Source organism: Megascapheus bottae, chromosome 5 (assembly GCF_031878675.1).
Source record: "Megascapheus bottae isolate mThoBot1 chromosome 5, mThoBot2.hap1, whole genome shotgun sequence".
NCBI lineage: Eukaryota > Metazoa > Chordata > Mammalia > Rodentia > Geomyidae > Megascapheus > Megascapheus bottae.
Genome location: NC_143513.1, coordinates 82,056,857 through 82,075,864, shown reverse-complemented (window position 1 = coordinate 82,075,864; position 19,008 = coordinate 82,056,857). Strand labels below are relative to the sequence as shown.

General features: G+C 55.7%; 1 protein-coding gene across 1 annotated transcript; it reads left to right on the top strand.

Annotated features, from left to right (window-relative positions):
* Positions 1–1,869: 1,869 nt before the first annotated feature.
* On the top strand, positions 1,870–16,264 carry Gbx1 (gastrulation brain homeobox 1). Its single transcript, XM_090332448.1, has 2 exons — positions 1,870–2,392; positions 15,698–16,264. The coding sequence occupies exons 1-2, from the start codon at positions 1,885–1,887 to the stop codon at positions 16,240–16,242; spliced, it is 1,053 nt and encodes a 350-aa protein (XP_090188574.1). The 5' UTR covers positions 1,870–1,884; the 3' UTR covers positions 16,243–16,264.
* The last annotated feature ends 2,744 nt before the right edge of the window (positions 16,265–19,008 follow it).

Below are 19,008 nucleotides of genomic sequence, written 5' to 3'. Positions count from 1 at the left end.
TCTCCATGGTGACTTTCCACCAGTCTGGTCTCTCAGAAGTTTCCTGGGTTTAATGCTGAGCCCAGGCATGGCAGGATTATAAAGAAATGACACTTTAAGGTTCATCTCCGAGTAACTGCCAACTGATGTATAACCAGAGCAAGCTCTGCCTTAACGCCCTGCTGTCTTCCTCTGTGCCACTCTGGTGATGGTGACATCTGCTGTGGTCACTGTGTTCTCAGACTCCCTTGACTGCAGTACAGGTTGCAGAGTCCAGCCGTCCCTCCTTTCCAGCTCTGTCCTTGTGTGGTATAGGTTTTCCTCCTTACCAGGGCCAATCCATGGGCTGCCTTTGCTCTTGTAACACCATGTGTGTATGTGTGTGCTGGTCCTGGGGCCTAGGTGCTGTGCCTGAGCTTTCCTCACTCGGGCCCTAGCACTTGAGCCACCCCTCCGCTTCCCCTGAATAAAGGACGAACGACACTTCAGCGGGCAGGCCTGCCAGCTGGGGTCACCCTTCCGTTCGCTCGCCTGTCTCAAGTCTTTCTTGCCCACTGACCTGAGGCGGCTATCAAGCCAAAGTGCATGTGACTTTTGCCTTGAGAACGACCACTGTGGTGCCTGGAAATCAAGAGGAGAGGGGCAGTAAAGGCACCCTCGTCGTTTCCTCGTGTGAGGATGGGGGAGGTGAACAGAGTCAGGTGCAATTAGTGGATAATTAGCGCCGCTGACCCTTGGGGCTCCTGCGAGCTCGGGGCCAGCCCCCAGCAATCAACCCGGGCAGGTCGCGAGTGTCAGGCCAGGAATGAATAGGGCTCATCAGTGTGCTGGAGCCGGGGAGCCAATCAGGAAAATTAATGGCAGGAGAGGGAGAGGGGAGGGAGGGCGGCAGAGACAGACAGACAGACAGACAGACAAGAGCAGCAGATAAAGGCAAAGAATGAGGAGAAATGCAGTTGAGACGGGAAAGAGCTAGTCGAGTAGGATCCAGACGGGGTAACGATGAGGGGGGAAAGGGGAGGGGGAGGGGGAGAGCGGAAGGGGGAACGGCCAGTGCTGGGCTCGGTGCCCCCCCCCCAGCGCGGAGGGGCGGGGCGGAAGCCGGAGGACCAGAGTCCAGGGGTGTGAATGCGTCTGGGGACGCGGCGGGGGAGGAAAAGGGACCCCAAGAGTGGCCCTGAGCCGGGCCCGCCCCGCCCCACCCCGGGAGCCGCCCTCGGGCGCCCCCCCAGCTCTGTCCGTGCGTCCCTCCGCCGCGCCCCGGCTCCCGCCACGTCGGGCGCCCCGGGGGCGGCGGGGAGGCACGCGGGGGTCCACGGGGGCGGCGGCCTGGACCCCGGACCTGGGCTCCGGGTCCTGCCCTGCTGCCCGCCCCCCCCCCGCCGGATCCGAGCCGGCCCGAGCCCGGGCTGGGCGGGCGGATCGCGGGGCCCGGCGGGCCGGGGGCCGGGCGGGGGCCCGGAGGGGGCCGGAGGGACCCGGAGGGGGCCGGGAGGGGACGGGGCGGGCAGCTGCCGGGCGCCTTCTCGCGGGGCGCAAACTTCCACAAAGCGGCGTCCGGCCTCATCAATCTCCATTAATAATAGTTGGTTGGGCGGCGGGGGCGGGCGGGGTCCCGGGCGGGCCGGGCCGGGCGCTGGGAACCGGCTGCGCGGAGGGCGCGGGGCGGCGGCGGGCGGCGGGAGGGAGGAAGCCAAGCGTAATTTGAGGAAGATGGATGAGTCCGGAGGGCGACACCCCCGCCCGCCCCCTCCCTGCTTATGAGAGGCGGGCGCGGCGCGGAGCCTCAGTGCGCCGCCCGCCCGCGCCCCGCCGCCACCCGGCCCGCCAGCAGGAGCGAGCGGGGTGTCCGCGCGCGGGGCGCCCGAGCCGGGGGCGCACGGCGGCGGGGCGGCTCCCCGCGCCATGCAGCGGGCCGGAGGCGGCGGCGCCCCCGGGGCGGGCGGCGGGGGCCCGGGCGCCGCCTTCTCCATCGACTCCCTGATCGGGCCGCCGCCGCCGCGCTCCGGCCACCTGCTGTACACCGGCTACCCCATGTTCGTGCCCTACCGGCCGCTCGTGCTGCCGCCCGCGCTGGCGCCCGCGCCGCTGCCCGCCGGCCTCCCGCCGCTCGCCCCGCTCGCCTCCTTCGCCGGCCGCCTCTCCAACACCTTCTGCGCGGGGCTGGGCCAGGCGGTGCCCTCCATGCTGGCGCTGACCACCGCGCTGCCCAGCTTCGCCGAGCCGCCCGACGCCTTCTACGGGCCCCCGGAGCTCGCCGCCAACGCCGCCTCCCGGAGCCACCCTGAGCCCGGCGGGCGACGCCCCGAGGGCGGGCCGGACGCCGAGGAGCCGCCGCCCGCCCGGGAGAAGGCGGCGGAGCCCGCGCAGCCCCCGCCGGCGCACTTCGCGGAGACTTTCCCAAGTCTGCAGGGTAAGTGCCGGCCGCGCTGGGCGCGCGGGGCGCGGGGCGCGGGGGCCGGGGCTGGCCCGAGTCCGGAGGCACGCGCGGAGATCGGGGCGGACCGGAGCCTCGCGGCCCGCCCGGGGGCTCGGGACCCGGATCCGGGGCGGACCTCGCCGGTGCCCCGCGGCCCGCCCGGGGCCCCGCAGGTCGCGCGCGGGTCCGGCCCCACTGGCTCCACTTGGCCGGCCGGCTCCGCACGCGCCTCCCCAGACTCCCCGCACGCTCCTCCCCGCGTCCCGGCGCGCCAGGCGGCTTCGGGCTCCCTCCTAGAGTTCCTCCAGCGCCCCTCCGCCAGCGAGGGTGGGAATCCCGGGGACCCCAGCAGAGCCGGCGCTGTCAGCGCAGTCGGGGGCGTTCTGGCTTCTGGGGAAAGATCCGCTTGGCCTCGAGGCTCAGGCGGCCCGCAGAGGCTCCGGACGCCGGGCGAGGAGCCGTCTTAAGGGGCTTGTGCCATGGCCTCCCTGTCAGAGGGCCCCGACCTGGGGAGCTGGAGCCAGGCATGGCAGAGCCAGGCAGAGCGCTGGCCAGGCTGGCACGGAGAGACGCCGAGGGGCGAAAGGCTGGCTGAGTGGGGTGTGGCCTGAAGGCTCAGCATCGTGGCTAAGATTCCACCGGGAAGCCCGCGGCCAGCCTTGGCGCCTGCGGTCCTCCTTCCCCGTCCCTGTTTCTGCTCTATCCAGGCAGACTCAGGCGCTCTGAGACCAAATGCCTCAACGACTGGTGGGCACTACTTCAGAAAAGCAGGGGCCGCAAGCAGGTGTAGCTGTCCGAAAGCTTTCAGCTTCCTTAGTCCAGCATGGAGCCACCCCCTCGCCCCTTGCTGGACAGACACAAGCTGCACCCCGCCCAGCAGGTGCCAGTGACCGCAGAAGGCCTGCCTGGCCCAGCCAGCAGAGGCCAGGAGGGGACCCAAGTGCTTGGCCAGGAGTTAAAATGTGCATGTGCGTGTGTGTGTGTGTGTGTGTGTGTGTGTCCACCTCTTGGGGCTTGAACTCGGGGCCTGTGAGCTTTTTTACTCAAGGCTAGCACTCTGACACTTGAGCCACAGCTCCACTGCTGGCTTTTTTTTTTGGTAGTTTGTTGGAGATCAGAGCATTATGGACATTCCCGCCCAGACTGACTTGGAATCCTCCTCAGATCTCAGCCTCCTGAGTGACAGGCAAGAACCCAGGGCCCTGGCTAGGAGCAGCCACCATTCCTGAGAGGCTGGGACTCTCCTTGAAATTGTGCAAGGGACAAGGGACTCATCATGTTTCCGGACACCAAGAGCTGCTGTACAGCCTGTCTTCCTCCCCCGTCTCCTCAGATTGCTGGGCATTTCGGCTTTGGGGATTTATCTGTTTTCTTTTGGTGGCTGGTTGGGCCAGGGAAGATCCTGTGACTGAAGTCACAGCCATGTCTCTTAGGGACTCAGCGGTGCCTGGAGATAGGAGACAATGTCCACAGGAGAAGAGGGCAAAGGCCTGGGGGTCAGAAACCAGCAGGAAGCATCGGGGTGGGATTTTCAGACTAGGATAGGTGTTGCCGAGTGGAGGGCAAGCTTCATCACAGGAAACATGTGGGGGTGACAGGGCCCAGTAGAGGGGTGTCTGTGACCTGAGCTTCACCACCAACCTGCCCATCCATCCACCCATCCATCCCACACATCCATCCACCATCTATCCACCTAGGAAAGGCAGAAGAGCAGTCAGGACACACAGCAAAGAGGCGAGTGTGCAGGCATCAGGGTCTGGAGGTGGAGCCGGGTTCAGGGGAACTGGCGGGATGTGCCAAGCTTTAGGACCTCTGCTTCCCCCTCTGTTCTTATTTTGACCTGTCCCTATATAGGGACTCATTTCCGGAATTCAGATTGAACATTAGCTGCCAAGCTAGATACAGATGGAGTGGAATAAGCAGAGGAAAAGATTAGAGTTGAGAGGGGAGATGAGAAGAATGGAGCCAAGAAGGAGCTGTCCTGGGAACGCCTAGGGGGCTGAGGAAGGAGAGCAACTGCAGACTGGACTAAGTGACACAGGAGATTCCAGTGGGGCTGTGGGGTGTGTGTGTGTGTGTGTGTGTGTGTGTGTGTGTGTGTGAGAGAGAGAGAGAGGGGGGGGGATTCTATCCCGGGAGGATGGGGACACAGCTAAATTAAAGATATAGGGGACAGGGAGAAGTTTTGACACTGGGAATAATTTCATTTCCAGGGCTGAAATTCCTGGGAAACTCGTGTTTATATGGAGTGATAAAAGAAAGAGGTTCCTTATAGAAGAAACACGTTGGGAGAGAAAAGAAAATATGTTGTCTCTGGATTTGGGGCAAGGGGCTTTGTTGCCAAGCATAATGAGCCTCGCAGGAAGGGTTTTGAGGATTGTGGGGATAACGGTCCCCCCTCGTCCAGCCATGGTGATGGTGTTGCCGAGTGGAGGGCAAGCTTCATCACAGGAAACATCTGGGGGTGACAGGGCCCAGGGGAGGGGGTGTCTGTGACCTGCCCATCCACCCTCCTATCCATCCATCTGTTTATCCACCCATCCCACCTACCTATCCATCCATCCATCCATCCATCCATCCATCCATCTGTGCATCCATCCATTCACCTATCCATCTGACCCCACCGCATAAACACTTCGGTGCAGTAATCCATGTCCTCTGTCCTTCGATAGTGTACTTCACCCTCCTTGAGCATCTCACTCTGGACTAGCCGTGTTTCAGATCAGTGTCCTCACGTGGCTGGTGTGACCGCATCCAACATACGAGCAGATAGAAGAAGGTCCGAGTCGGGAGTGAGTCCTTATATACCCAGAATGACAGGGAGGAGAAGAGAGAGAGCGAGTGCTCGGTGACAAGAGACGCCTGCTTCTGCCCCCAGTGGACATGGCAGCAGTGTGTCTGAAGGTGCCTGTGAGTTCTGGCTAGGAGTAATCTAGGGAGGCCCTGGGAAGTTGGGGTGCATGGCTGAGATGACAGGGGAGGAAGTGCTATTTGCTGGGCAGAGGAAACCATGTGCGGAGATGAGAACAAAACCTTCAGTTGGAATGTCTAGGGCTTGGGGCATGGCTCAGTGGGCGGGGCATTTGCCAACCCCTGGAACCACCACACACACACACACACACACACACACACACACACGGAAGGCAATGTCAACGGGAGTGTTCCCTCCAGAGAGAAAAAGGTGGACTTTCCTGAGTGCTAGAGCTTGGGAAGTGAAGGACTGTAGGTATTTTGTATAGAGTTGTTGCATGGAGAAAAAATAGAGTAGAGGAAGAGATTGGCAGGAGTGATGGTGCCAGTGTTGGGCATTTGGTATAAGAGATTAGAGAATGTGGCGGGACCAGTCTGAGACTTTATTTACTTTTTTTTAAAATGTAGTGCCAGTACTGGCACTGAACTCAGGACCTGGGTTCTGTCCCTCAGCTTTTTCACTTATGGCTGGCACTCTTCCATTTGAGCCTCGGCTCTACCTCCAGCTTTTTTGCTGGTTACTTGGAGAAAGTCTCATGGACTTTGGCTTCAAACCATGGATCTCAGATCAAGTGTATAGGTGTGAACCACCAGTGCCGGCTTACTTAAAAAAAAAAAAAGGCACAGATGAAGATTTGCTAATTCCGGACTGGATTGCGGTAATAACCGTAATCATGCAGAAGACCAGGGAGACTTGAAAGACCGTGAGGCTTGAGTGCTGATTGCTGGAAGCTTAGCATCTGATTGTAGCTCGGGAACGCATTAGATGGCCACTAATTAATTTCTGAATAGGTGCCCATTATACCAGGCCAGGTATGATATTTAAGTAGGAGAGGAACTGATCATGTGACGAGGAACAAGAGACTTCTGTTGCTAGAATCAGGAAAGGCATTTGTTTTTGGTCATGGAGACCCAGAGTATGTTTTCCTAGAATGTTTGAGGGAGGACACAGCGGGAGGGGCTGCTCCTCTGATTTGTGTTGCCCTCTACCACTAAGCCATACCTCCAGCCCTTTTATTTCTGCAGTGCTTATTTTTTATTATTAGTGGTAGTATTTTTTTTCCAGTGTCAGGATTTGAACTCAGTGCCTCGCTCCCTAGCTAGTCCTTTACTACTTGAACCATTGCCTCTGGTCCAGCTTTGTTTCTGGTCAGTTGGAGTTGGAGTCTCTCAAAGTTTTCTGCCCAGGTTGACTTTAACCCATATCTTCTTATCTCAACTTCCCACACAGCTTGTATTGTGGGCATGAGTCACTGGCACCTGGTTTTGCACAGGTTTTTATTTTGGTTTGCTTGTGCCAATTCTGGGCCTTGAACTTCCGGCCTGGGCACTGTCCTTGGGCTTTTTAGTTAGTGTTCTACCACTTGAGCCACAGCTCCACTTTTAGCTTCCCTATGTGTGTGCTTCACTGGAGATAAAAGTGTCATGGACTTTTCTGCCTGCACTGACTTTGAACCCTAATCCTCAGATCTCAGCCTCCTGAGTAGCTAGAATTACAGGTGTGAGCCGCCAGAGGGCAGCTTGGGAGGTGACTTGTCTGTGCACTGTGGAGAGGGTGATTTTGCATTGGTGGCTTAGGGAAGATGGGATTGTCTCTTGGGAGGGGCGTGGCTGTGGTGTAGAGGGCAGGGAAGTGTTGTGTGGGGGCTCCATGAAGAATGCTAAATAAATACTGCCCTGCCTGAGCCCTCTTGTCCACACCACCCTGCCTGCCTCCTCATCAGCACAATCACCTAAGGATGTTTCCAGTCGTACAGTTCTGATTTTCTTTTTAATGTGCCTGAGTTTGTTAATTTTTTTCCCCGATATATCAGGTTACAAAGTGAGATAGTGTAACAATATGAGATAACCAAGGGACAGTAGAAGTGATGAGAGATAGCATAGTACCTTAAGAACAACAATCATTAATTATATGGCTTATGTTTACATCGTATTTTAAATGACAAGTTTAACAAACAATTGTTCAAGGAGGGAATTTCTAATTACATTCTCTGGGTGTTTTTTTTTTTTTTTTGCCAGTCCTGGGGCTTGAACTCAGGGCCTGAGCACTGTCCTTGGGCTTTCTCCAGGCTAGAGCTCTACCACTTGAGCCACAGCACCACTTCTGACTTTTTCAATATATATGGTATTGAGGAATCAAACCCAGGGCTTCAGCAATGCTAGGCAAGCACTCTACCACTAGGCCACACTCCCGGCCAAGTTTGTTAATTTTTAGAAAAAAGTTTTTTGGGACGAGGTCCCACAATGCAGTCCAGGTTGGCTTGGTATGCAAACTCTTCTGCAGACTCCCAAGCTGCTGGGATTTCAGGCCTGAGCCGCCATGCCAAACATAAAATTCTGTTTTCAGCTATAAGGATGCCTTTATTAATAAATTGTTCATTTATTTATTTACTTTGCCAGTACTGGAGCTTGAACTCAGGGCCTGAGCCCTGTCCTTGGGCTTTCTCAAGGCTACAGCTCTACCACTTCAGCCACAGAACCACTTTCTGGCTTTTTATTTTAGTGTGTGTGGTACTGAAGAATTGAACCTGGGTCTTTGTCCATGCTGGGTAAGCACTTTACCACTAGGCAAAACCCCCAGCTCATCCCTTATTTATTTATTTATTTATTTATTTATTTATTTTTGCCAGTCCTGGGCTTGAGCTCAGGGCCTGAGCACTGTCCTTGGACTTTCTCAAGGCTAGAGCTCTACCACTTGAGCCTCAGCACCACTTCCGGCTTTTTTCTATGTATGTGGTACCGAGGAATCGAACCCGGGTCTTCGTGCATGCTAGGCAAGCACTCTACCACTAGGCCAAACTCCCAGTCCCACCCCCTTATTTATTTAAAGGAATTTTTTTATTTCATTTTAACCTGAGGAAATACTTACCCAGTGCTGGGAGGTCATGAAGGAAGAAGAAGAAAAGGAGGAAGAGAGAGAGAGGAGGAAGAGCAGGAGGAAAAGGACAAGTAGGAAGAGGAAGGAGGTAGGGTAAGAAGAGAAGGGGAGGAGAAAAGAGGAGGAGGAGAGAAGACAGAGGAGGAGCAAATGGAGGAGGAGGAAAAGAGAGGAGGAGGAAGAGGGAAAAGGAAGAAGAGGAGAAGGAAAAGGAGGAAGAAGAGGAGGAGGGAGAGGAAGGGGAGGAGGAGGAAGGGGAGGAGGGAGAGGAAGGAGAGAAGGAGGGGGGGAGGAGGGAGATGAAGGGGAGGAGGGAGAGGAAGGAGAGGAGGAGGATCGGGAGGAGGGAGAAGTAAGGAACAGTTAACTGTGCATCGGGAATGGAGTGGCCCGGGCCTTGGGTGGGGAGTGAGACAGGAGGGTGGGGCTGGGGCGTGCGGAGGCATGGAGCACCTTGCGCGGGTGTTTTCTCCTGGAGGAGGGGAGCTGCACTGTGGGGTCGGCTCCTGGCCCGGCGCGCCTGCTCTGCATGGCACAGCCCTGGTGCCAGGGCATGCTGGGCCACAGCAGCTGTCTCACACGTGTTGGGGACAGTGGAGGAGTGCGGAGGGGGGAGCGCCGGTCTCAGGCAGGGACACTGAGTACTCGAACTTCTAAACTTGCCACAGAGTCCAGGCTGAGATGCCCCCCGCTTTCCTGGCTTCACCGTGAGGCCTTTGGACAGAGGCCTGAAGGCAACAGATGCCCAGCAAAGTCCAGCTGCTGGCTGGGGGGTGCTGCAGGCCAGGATATGTGCTTCCGGGGTGCAGTGGAGCCCCCTGCCCGGGCAACCCCGCAGTGAGTTGAACGCAGGCAGAGGAGCCACGCGTCTTTGCTCTTTCTCCTCCTTATGGGCTCCTTGTCTCCCATTTCAGGAGCTGAGCCCCGGGGTTGCCCAGGACTCCGCCATGGCCCCGGGAACCTGGCTTCTCTCATTTCTCACAACCTCAGGGCGACAGGGCCCTGGGGAGGTGACACAGGACCAGCTAGCCACAGGTGACATGCCGGTCTGCACTCAGGACTGCAAAGAAACAGAATGGACACACAGTAGGGGACGAGCTGCACCCTAAGGGAAAGGGTACTGTCACTGAGCGAAAGCGCCAGAGGCACCGGCGCCTGGGTTCTCACCTGGCATCCTAGCTACTCAGTTCAAAGCCAGCCCGGGCAGGGAAGTACATGAGCCTCTTATCTCCAGTAAGCTATTCAAACGAGACTGGAAGTGGAGCTGTGGCTCAAGCAGTAGAGCACTAGCCTTGAGCAAAGAGAGGTTCAGGGAATGTGCCCAGGCCCTGAGTTCAAGCCTCAAGACAGAAGGGAAGGAGGGAAGAGAGGAAGGAAGGAAGGAAGGAAGGAAGGAAGGAAGGAAGGAAGGAAGAAAGAAAAGGGAAAGAGACACTTGATTCACCCACTGAGAAGGACAAGAGCTGAACTCTGGCTGAGCTGAACTCTGGCTGTTCTGGGGGCTGGGGAGAAACGGACAGAAAACTCTCAGCTGAGTAGTATAAGAATAAAACAGAGAGAAATGAAGAGAGCCCTTCAACAACGCTGTCTGATTCCTAGGAAAGTTCTACTGAGGGGTACGGGAGAGAGTGACCATCTAAAAACTAGAGAATAGGGCTGGGAGTTTGGCCTAGTGGTTAAAGTGCTTGCCTTGCATGCAGAAAGACCGGGTTCAACTCCTCGGTACCACATACATAGAAAAAAGCCAGAAGTGGTGCTGAGGCTCAAGTGGTAGAGCTCTAGCCTTGAGAAAGCACAAGGACAGTGCTCAGGCCCTGAGCTCAAGCCCAGGACTGGCAAAAAAAAAAAAACAACCTACAGAACATGGACATTAAGCCAAAAATTGTTAGCCAGGTACCTATGGCTCAAAACTGCCATCCTAGCCATCAGGAGACAGAGATCTGAAGATCTCAGTTCAAAGCCAGCCTGGGCAGGAAAGTCCATGAAATTCTTATTCCACTAAACCAGCAAGAAGCTGGAAGTAGAGGTAGAGTTTAAATGTTAGAATGCCAGCCTTGGGTGTAAAAGCCAAGTGAGAGTATGAGTTCCAGCCTCAATATTGGTTTAAAAAAAGAAGGAACAATATTATTAGAAAACAAAGTTAGACATTGCCCAGTTACTGCTGATAATAGCGGTGGCTATTATTAGTGGCCTAATGTGGCTCAGTGGCTTGAAGGTAAAATAAGGGAACAAACATGAAATATCTGGAAAGATTCAGGTTTATGCCAGGGGAATGTGTGTGTGTGTGTGTGTGTGTGTGTGTGCATGCTGGGCTTGGGCCTTGAACCCAGGGCCTGTACTCTGTCTCTGACACTCAAAAGGAAGGTGTATCACTTGGGCCTTTGCTGAAGGGAAGAGTCTCACAGACTTTCCTGCCTGGGACTGGCTTTGAGGCATGATCCTCAGACCTCGGCCTCCCCGGTAGCTGGGATTCTAGACCTGAGCTACCAGTGCCCGATGCCAGGGCACTCTTGGCAGTGGTGATGTGCGATGCTGGCATGCCAGGAGCTTGGGCTGCACTGACCTGAGGCTGGGTGGGGTTCTGGGTGATGGGAGCGAGTCCAGCCATGTGTGGAGGGACAGATGCTGAGGAAACCGGGAAGGAGAGAGCAAGTTAGGCATTGTCCCGACTATGCCTCAAGTCACAAGAGGCTGCGAGACTTCCTGGAAGTCTCTTCCCTGCCAGGGAAGAGCAAACTGACACAAGCACCCCACGACCAGAGCTGAGCTTTCCCCTCAGGTTCTAGACTCGCTGGAGGGGATGAGCGTTCTCTGCCTGGTCACTGGATGAGCACAGGGAGGACTCGTGGCCCCTGGGCTACCTGCCCAGCATGGCCACGTTCCCCAGTGTAAAGTCTTTCCTTTGAGTCTCAGCAGAGTCAGGATTTCCCGTGTACATTTTTTTTTCTTTGCCAGTCCTGAGGCTTGAACTCAAGGCCTGGGCACTGTTCCTGAGCTTCTTTTGCTCAGGGCTTAGCACTCTAGCACCTCAGCCATAGCGCCACTTCCTCCCTTTCTGCTTGTGTGGCACTGAAGAATGGAACCCAGGGCTTCGTGAATGCTAGGCAAGCACTCTACCACTAAGCCACATTCCCAGCCCACCCCATGTAAAACTTTCAATGGGATCTTGTTTTGTCCATCAAAAGAATGTTTTGATGAAGCAGCTAGATCTCAAATACACCAGGACATCACGAATACACAGGACTCTGGGCACCCACACAGTGAAACCAGAGGAGACGCTTAGGGGGATCACACAGGCCCAGCGTCTATGTGCCCCTAATCATATGATATTTATTATTGAAGTGAATTCTAAAATGAGGGGTTTTTCCTTTTCTTTTCTCTCTCTCTCTCTCTCTCTCTCTCTCTCTCTTTTTGTCGGTTGTGGGACTTGAACTCTGGGTCTGGGCGCTGTCTCTGAGCTCTTCAGCTTAAGGCTCTACCACATTGAGCCACAGCACCACTTCTAGTTTTCTAGTGGTTAACTGGAGAGAAGAATTTCACAGTCATTAGTGCCCAGGCTGGCTTTGAACTGCAATCCTCAGATCTCAGGCTCCTGAGTAGCCAGGATTACAGGTGTGAGTCACCACACCCAGTTGTGTATTATCTTTGTTATATATTTGGGCCATGGCACGACTTCTGGCTTTTTCTGATAAGGGTCTCATGGACTTTCCTGCCCAGGCTGGCTTTGAACCTCGACCTCAGATCTCAGCCTCCTGAGCAGCTGGGATTACATGTATCAGCCACTGTCACCTCATTAAAAAAATAATTTTAAAATATACTTTTTTTTGGTTTTTCATCCAGTGGTAGATAGCAACTGCAACTGGAAATTGACTTTTGTGAATATTCAGTGTATCAAGTTCAATTACTCTAAGTAAAATTTTGCAAAGTAGAAATCTTAGCAAAAGCTTTGCTATTTCTGTCAATTTTTAGTCAGTAACACACGCACACACGCACACACACCCCAGTACTGGAGCTTAAACTCACACCCTGAGATCTACTTTGGTGGTTTTGCTCAGATTAGGCTTCAACCTCCTCTGCTGGCTCTTTGCTAGTTAACTGGAGAAAAACAAAGTCTCTGGGCTTTGCCGGGGCTAACTTTGAATCTCAGTCCTTAGAACTTAGCCTCCCGAGTAGCTAAGCTTTTAGGCATGAGCCACCAGAACCCAGTAAACAAAAAACTGAAGTGCGGTTTTTGTTCAACGTGAACTCTTTACCGTTAATACTCATTATGGATCAGCTGAAAGAAAACAGCTTACATTTCTTCCACAGGCAATTCAGGAAGGAACAGGCTGTTTGGGCTTCTCTGCCATTGCTGGGGCTTTGGTTCTGCCTGGCTCTCCCTGCTTGGTGGAGGGGGAGGCCAGCAACCTGGCTGAGCTTTCTTGCTTTGCTTCTAAAGCATCAGTATTTTTTTTTAGTTGCCTTACATAGTTGTACAAAGGGGTTTTAATTCACAAATCAGTTTCTAAGTACAATGCCTTCAGGTCAGTGTCAACCCTTCCATCATTTTCCCCTTGGACCTTTTTTTTAAGCATCCTTTGCTTTCGCCTCCAATTTTCCTCTCTATTTTATCTCTTCCCTTCTCGAGACTTTCAGTCCTGTCTCTTGGTCTGGCTATCATTTAATTCCTTCTTCACTCTTGACCCCACTTCTCCTGGGCTCCCGTCCTCTTTCTGCCCGATTTGGCCTTTCCTTTTTTTCTTCCCTCTCCTCCATCTCCTCATTGTCCCAGACACCGTCCTCTGAGGCCTGAGCACGAGCTTCCCTCTCTCCACGGCTTCCAGCACTCCTCCCCTGCCTCCCTCCCTGAGTTGCTTATCAGAGTCCTCAATGTCACCATGATAAAGGCGCAGAGCGAGAACTCTCGCCCCTGCCGCTCCGTATCCCACGGGGATCAAAACACCGAGAGAGGCCGTGAACCTGCGCTGGCTGTATGGTTTAGAAGCGGCCCGGAGGGTGGCCTGCTCCGGCGGGCTGGGCTTTATGCGTCTGTCTGAAGACAGAGGGATGGATGAGGTGATCTCGGGAGGGCGCCGCCCGATGGAGCTTCATCTCAATCGTCATCAGTTCAGATTTATCGGGCCCCTCCCCCGGTGCCTGGTGCTATACTAAATGGTTTCATCCTTCACGCCCCCAAACCCATCTTTTTAGCATTGTTTAAAATATGGTCCTGTTTGGCTCAGTTTCTCTGAGCCTTTGTTATCCACCCTGTTATTGTGGACTGCAAGGTATGTTTTAAAATTTAGTGCCGATGGTTCCTGCCTGGAATCTTAGCTACTGCAGAAAATGAGATGCGAGGATGATGGTTTGAAGCCAGTCTGGATAGGAAAGTCCATGAGATACTTATCTCTCATGCACGACGAAAAGTCAGAAGTGGAGCTCTGGCTCAAGTAGCAGTGCACTAGTCTAGGGCAAAAGCAGCTCAAGGGCCCTGAGGTCCCAGGGCTGGCCCCACACACCCATTAAAGCAGAGGGTTTTGTAATGGTGTTACATTCTTATGACTTGCAGCGTGGACTACTCCCCCGGCAGGCCGGGAGGCGGGAGCATGACATTCATGGGGGATTTAGGACCCCAAAGCTGGGGCAGGCCGTGGGAGACCATCCCAGGAGGGTTTGGAAAGTGACAGAGATGGAGAGAGGGCACACACAGTGTTGCAAGTCATGTCTTAGTTGACAGAAATGAATGGGTGCTCTATGTGGTCAGTTCTAAGATGCTGAGGTCATGACTAAATAAACTCTAACTAAACTCCCTGTCTTTGGGGAGCTTAGATTCCATCTAGTAGGAAAGATGGCCAGTTTCTTTTCTTCTCTCTCCCTCCCTCCCTCCCTCCTTTCCTGTGCCAGTTCCAGGGCTTAAACTCAAGAGCTAGGAACTGTCCCTTCGTTTCTGTGTACAAGGCTGGTGCGCGACTATTTGAGCCTCATCTCAACTTCCAGCTTTTTGGCACCTAATTATAAATAAAGTCTCATGGATTTTTCCTGCCTGGGTTGGCTTTGAACCATAAACCTCAGATGTCAGTGTCCTGAGTAGCTGAGATTACAGGTGTGACCACCAATGCCCACCCATGTACCCTCTGGTTCCTTCCTTGTTGTTTCCTCTAGGCAGAAAAAAAGGGGATTTTGTGAAAATCCAACATTGAAAATGCAGGTCTGACAAACATCAGATAAGAATGAAACCAGTGATTTGATTAGATTTTAGAATTATGTGGACTAAAATATTTGTATGCTTGCGATTGCAGATACTAATTCTGCCAACTGAGTGCAGGCTCATCCCTCTTGTCCTCTCTTGTTACACCTCTGCCCTTCCCCCACGGCCCCCACCCTTCCTGACCCCTCCTGGCCAAGCTGGTACTCAGGAGCCTCAGGAAACAGGACAGAACCGCCCCCCCAACCCCGTGTCTTGACAGGAGGGAGGGGGCAAGAGGGTGTGTCCAAGTTGAGGACTGAGCCAGGTTCCAGGGGCAGAGTAACTGGGAGAAAGTCCAGCCATAGGCAAGGAGGCCGCATGTGGCTGGTAGCCTAGGAACTGAGATGGAGATGGTAAGGAAACCACCAACTTGCAGATCCTTGGGTTGGTTTGTTTGTTTTTTTTTCTTTTTGTGCAGCAGTGGGGCTTGAACTCGGGTCCTTGTGCCCTTGCTTGGCTTTTCAATCACAGCTGGCGCTGCTCTCCCACTTGAGCCCCTGCTCCATTTCCAGTTTGGGTGTTGGTTGATTAGAGATAAGTACCCCTCAGATTTGTCTGCCTGGGCTGGCTTCAAATTCTGAGCCTTACACCGTGGCCTCCGGAGTAGGAGTCCAGATGTCAGCCTGTAATCCTGAGTTGTTTCTTGAACTCAGAACCTGCAGGGGCGGGGGATGCTCTGGCACCAGCTGAGCCTGGAAATGAGATTTTTAGGTCTAGGCTCAGTAGGACAGGAGGAAAAACGGAAGTCAGGAGGCAGTGCTTATTGGCCAGGGGCCCAGTGGAGGTAAGGGGGGCCCTCCCCTCCCCCACTCTCCAGAGCACCTCGCCCCACCGTGGCCGTGGAAGCCTCTGAGCTAGCTCCTGTCAAGCTCCACCCTGGGCAGCTGGACCGGGTTTGGAGAGTGGGCACTAGGCCCGTGCCAGGCGCTGGGTGTGGAGGGAGAAGGAGGGTGGTGGCGGTGGGGGCAATGGCCTGGGTGGTGGGAAAGCCAAGGAGTCACTGGACACTTTGCCTTCCCACTTTCCCGCAGTGAAGCGCACGCAGGTTAAAACCTTTCTCCCCCTTCTTGTCTCCCCTGACCCTTTTCCTCGTCCCCACCCGGACGTGCCTGACCTGTCCTCCCCGTCCTCCCCATCTCCTCCCTGTCCTCCCGGCCACCGGCTCGTCCTTCCCTTGCTGTCCCGGCCTCCGCTGGCACGCACCGGGCACGGCTGGGCTGGGCAGCCGAGGGGAAGGTGTACAGCTCGGACGAGGAGAAGCTGGAGGCGGCGGCCGGAGAGGCGGCCGGCAGCGAGCAGGAGGAGGAGGGCTCCGGCGGTGACAGTGAGGACGATGGCTTCCTAGACGGCTCAGCCGGAGGCCCGGGGACTCTTCTGGGACCTAAGCCGAAGCTCAAGGGCGGCCTGGGGCCTGGGGCGGAGGAGGGGGCGGCCGTGGCCCCGGCCCCCGGGGGGAAGAGCCGGCGGCGGCGCACGGCCTTCACGAGCGAGCAGCTGCTGGAGCTGGAGAAGGAGTTCCACTGCAAGAAGTACCTGAGCCTGACCGAGCGCTCGCAGATCGCACACGCGCTCAAGCTCAGCGAGGTCCAGGTCAAGATCTGGTTCCAGAACCGCCGGGCCAAGTGGAAGCGGATCAAAGCTGGCAATGTGAGCAGCCGGTCTGGGGAGCCCGTCAGGAACCCCAAGATCGTGGTGCCCATCCCTGTCCACGTCAACAGGTTTGCCGTGCGCAGCCAACACCAACAAATGGAGCAGGGAGCCCGACCCTGACCTGGCTCTCAGGACCTGCACCCTGGCCACCCCGACCGAGCTCTGGGGGAACCGCAGGGACCCCGGGGGCCTCGGCCGGGAGCGCCCCACCGTGCTCCCCAGACCACAGATGTGGGCGCCTGGTCCTGAACCTCTTCCAGAGACCCTTTGGGACGAGGGCTCAGGGCACGGGGCATCCAATTCCAGTTGCCTCACTGCTGGGACTAAGGCAGATGCGGCGGAGCAAGAACAGCAAAAACCCAGGGCCCAGAGGCTCCATGGCTGAGGCCCCGGAAGCTTCTGACTCAGTCCTGGACAGAGCTAGCCAGACGGCGCACAGCTCCTTATTTATTTTGTGTAAAGTTTGTATGTACAGGGTTACCTGTCTCTGTCTACACCCCTGCGAGGGAGCAAGTTCTGTGTCCTTGATCCTTAGCCAGAGTTTGTTGCATCTCGGTGCTTCCCGAGCCCCTGGACGGCTGCCAGCAGCTGTCCCCAGCCTCTGCTTCCATCTTCCTCTTCCCCGGCCACGTTATCCTCGCTCCCTGTGACACAGGCTTCTCCCCTCTCCCCGCTTTGGAGGAGAGGGCGTCCTGATGGGACATTCACTCTGGTTCACAGGGGAGAAGCCCATGGCAGGCTTGGCTGGGCTCTGCCAGCAGGCCTTACCTCCCTAGAGGTGGCCGTGCTCCTGCTGGCTGGTGTCCAGTGGGGGGCTCATCCCCATGCATCTCGGGGATCCTCTGCTAGTTCAAGGGCCAGGGCAGGCAGCCCCTCTCTCCCATGCCTGACTGTGCTCTCTCCTCTTGCACCATACGCAGGACGCCACGCCTCTTGGGTTATGGGAGGTGGAGGAGGGGCCACCACCGAGTGGATAGGACGGGCACGAGTGTTCGACTGCCTTGGAAGCGTGTGGAGACAAGGATTGTGGAGTTACAGACTAGAACTGAGATCACGACACCCCTGGTGGACAGCCAGTTCCAGGAGCTGTGTTCTAGAGCTGCATCACCGACGTGGGGGGGGGGGCAGTGGACCATTATAGAAACCCACTGGGTGGGCAGGGTGAGCAGAAGCTTGACCTGGGTTGGCAGAGCAGGGGAATGGGAATCTGAGCTAGAAGAAAATAAGCAAGTTGAGTGAGGCCGGGAGACAGTGGGATTCAGGTCAGAGAAGACAGGAATGCGTGGTTCACGTCCACCTTCCCTGGGGGGCCTGGTTCCTCTGGTGACTTCAGAGTCCCACTGGCAACCTGGACCGTGGCCTCTTTGCTCAGCTAAAGGAGCACCTCTAATCACAGAGATGGATTCTCCTCTGCGGTTCAAAGCACCCAGGAGGCATGACTGGTCACCGATGGGGCACGTCCAGCTGTCCAGCAAGGAGACACAGATCCAGGTCTCCATTGCTTGGCTAAAGGTCAGCAGGGCTGGGGATTGGGCTGCAGGTGGGGAGTCCAGATCTGCCTGCCATTCTCAGCTTCTCAGACGACTGAGGTTGATTCCCTGCGGGAGCAGGCTCAGGGCCCCTGTGCGGCAGGCTTTCTACAGGCTAAACAAGGCGATGTCTTTGCTGTGGGTGACATGAGCATTGGCCAGAAAGGCTGGGGACCACCGGTCACCGCCAAGGCCTGCCTTGCCCTTTTCTTCTGAGGCCTCAGCTGCCCCCAGCTAACCCTAAGGACTTGTCCGTGGGGAGTCCAGAGGGAGCCATTTCTAGTCAGTCCAGGAAGCTCGTCCTGCCCATGGCTGACTGCCCTGGGGCACACGAGGGATATCAGCCTGGTGAAAACGGATGTGCACAAATAAACTCTGCTTCCCTGTCTCAGTAGTGTTCCTTGGTGATTTACCTACATGTACTCAAGTGTCCAAGCGGAGCAGACAACTGACACACTCACAGCCACTACCTCAAGGTGTCACAAACCACAGGCCCTCAACACAATGGCACCAGGAGTGGGGAACTGAGACAGGAGCCAAACTTAGCAAGTTCTCAACCGTCCAGGACTGGCCGGAAGCATTTCCCAGGCTTCCTCACGCCTGCAGTGGACCGGGAACTCAGCCTGCATGCCTTTGCGTGGCTTCTTCTCTCAAGGCTAGCGCTCTACCACTTGAGCCACATCTTCCAGCTTTTTTTTTGCCAGTCCTGGGCTTGAGCTCAGGGCCTGAGCACTGTCTTTGGACTTTCTCAAGGCTAGAGCTCTACCACTTGAGCCTCAGCACCACTTCCGGCTTTTTGCTTTGTATGTGGTGCCAAGGAATGGAACCCGGGTCTTCATGCATGCTAGGCAAGCACTCTACCACTAGGCCAAACTCCCAGCTCATCTTCCAGCTTTTTATGAGGCTAAATTGGAGATAATTCACACACATTTCTTTTTGTGCACTCTGGCTTCCATCTTGAATCCTCGGATCACAGGTGTGAGCCATCACATCAGCCTCGGACCCACATTCTCTTAGGATGAACTGTTCATCCAGAAAGGTCAACACTTCCGCCAGCACAGAGCGCGACATGGAGTCGCTAGGGACGGGAGGCTGGGCTTGAGCTGTGAGGATTGCTGCACGTGGAGTATGAGCTCTGGCCGTCCTTAGGCTCGGGCTGGCTGGACTGTGCTCCTGAGAGTCTCAGCACCAACCCTGCCGAGTAGACCGAATGGACAAGTAAGAGGCTGAGGGAAGACAGCCTGGCCCAAGCTCACCTGAGGGGAGGACCTAGAAACAGACAACAGACGTGAGGGGCTAGGGCTAGAGATGGGATTTCAGAAGGGCAGAGGTCGGCCGTAAAAAGGGGAGACACAGC

Coding starts and splice junctions, on each gene's coding strand:
- Gbx1 (XM_090332448.1), top strand. CDS start 1,885: ATGCAGCGGGCCGGAGGCGGCGGCGCCCCCGGGGCGGGCGGCGGGGGC. Junction 2,393..15,697: donor GACTTTCCCAAGTCTGCAGG/GTAAGTGCCGGC, acceptor TGGGCTGGGCAG/CCGAGGGGAAGGTGTACAGC.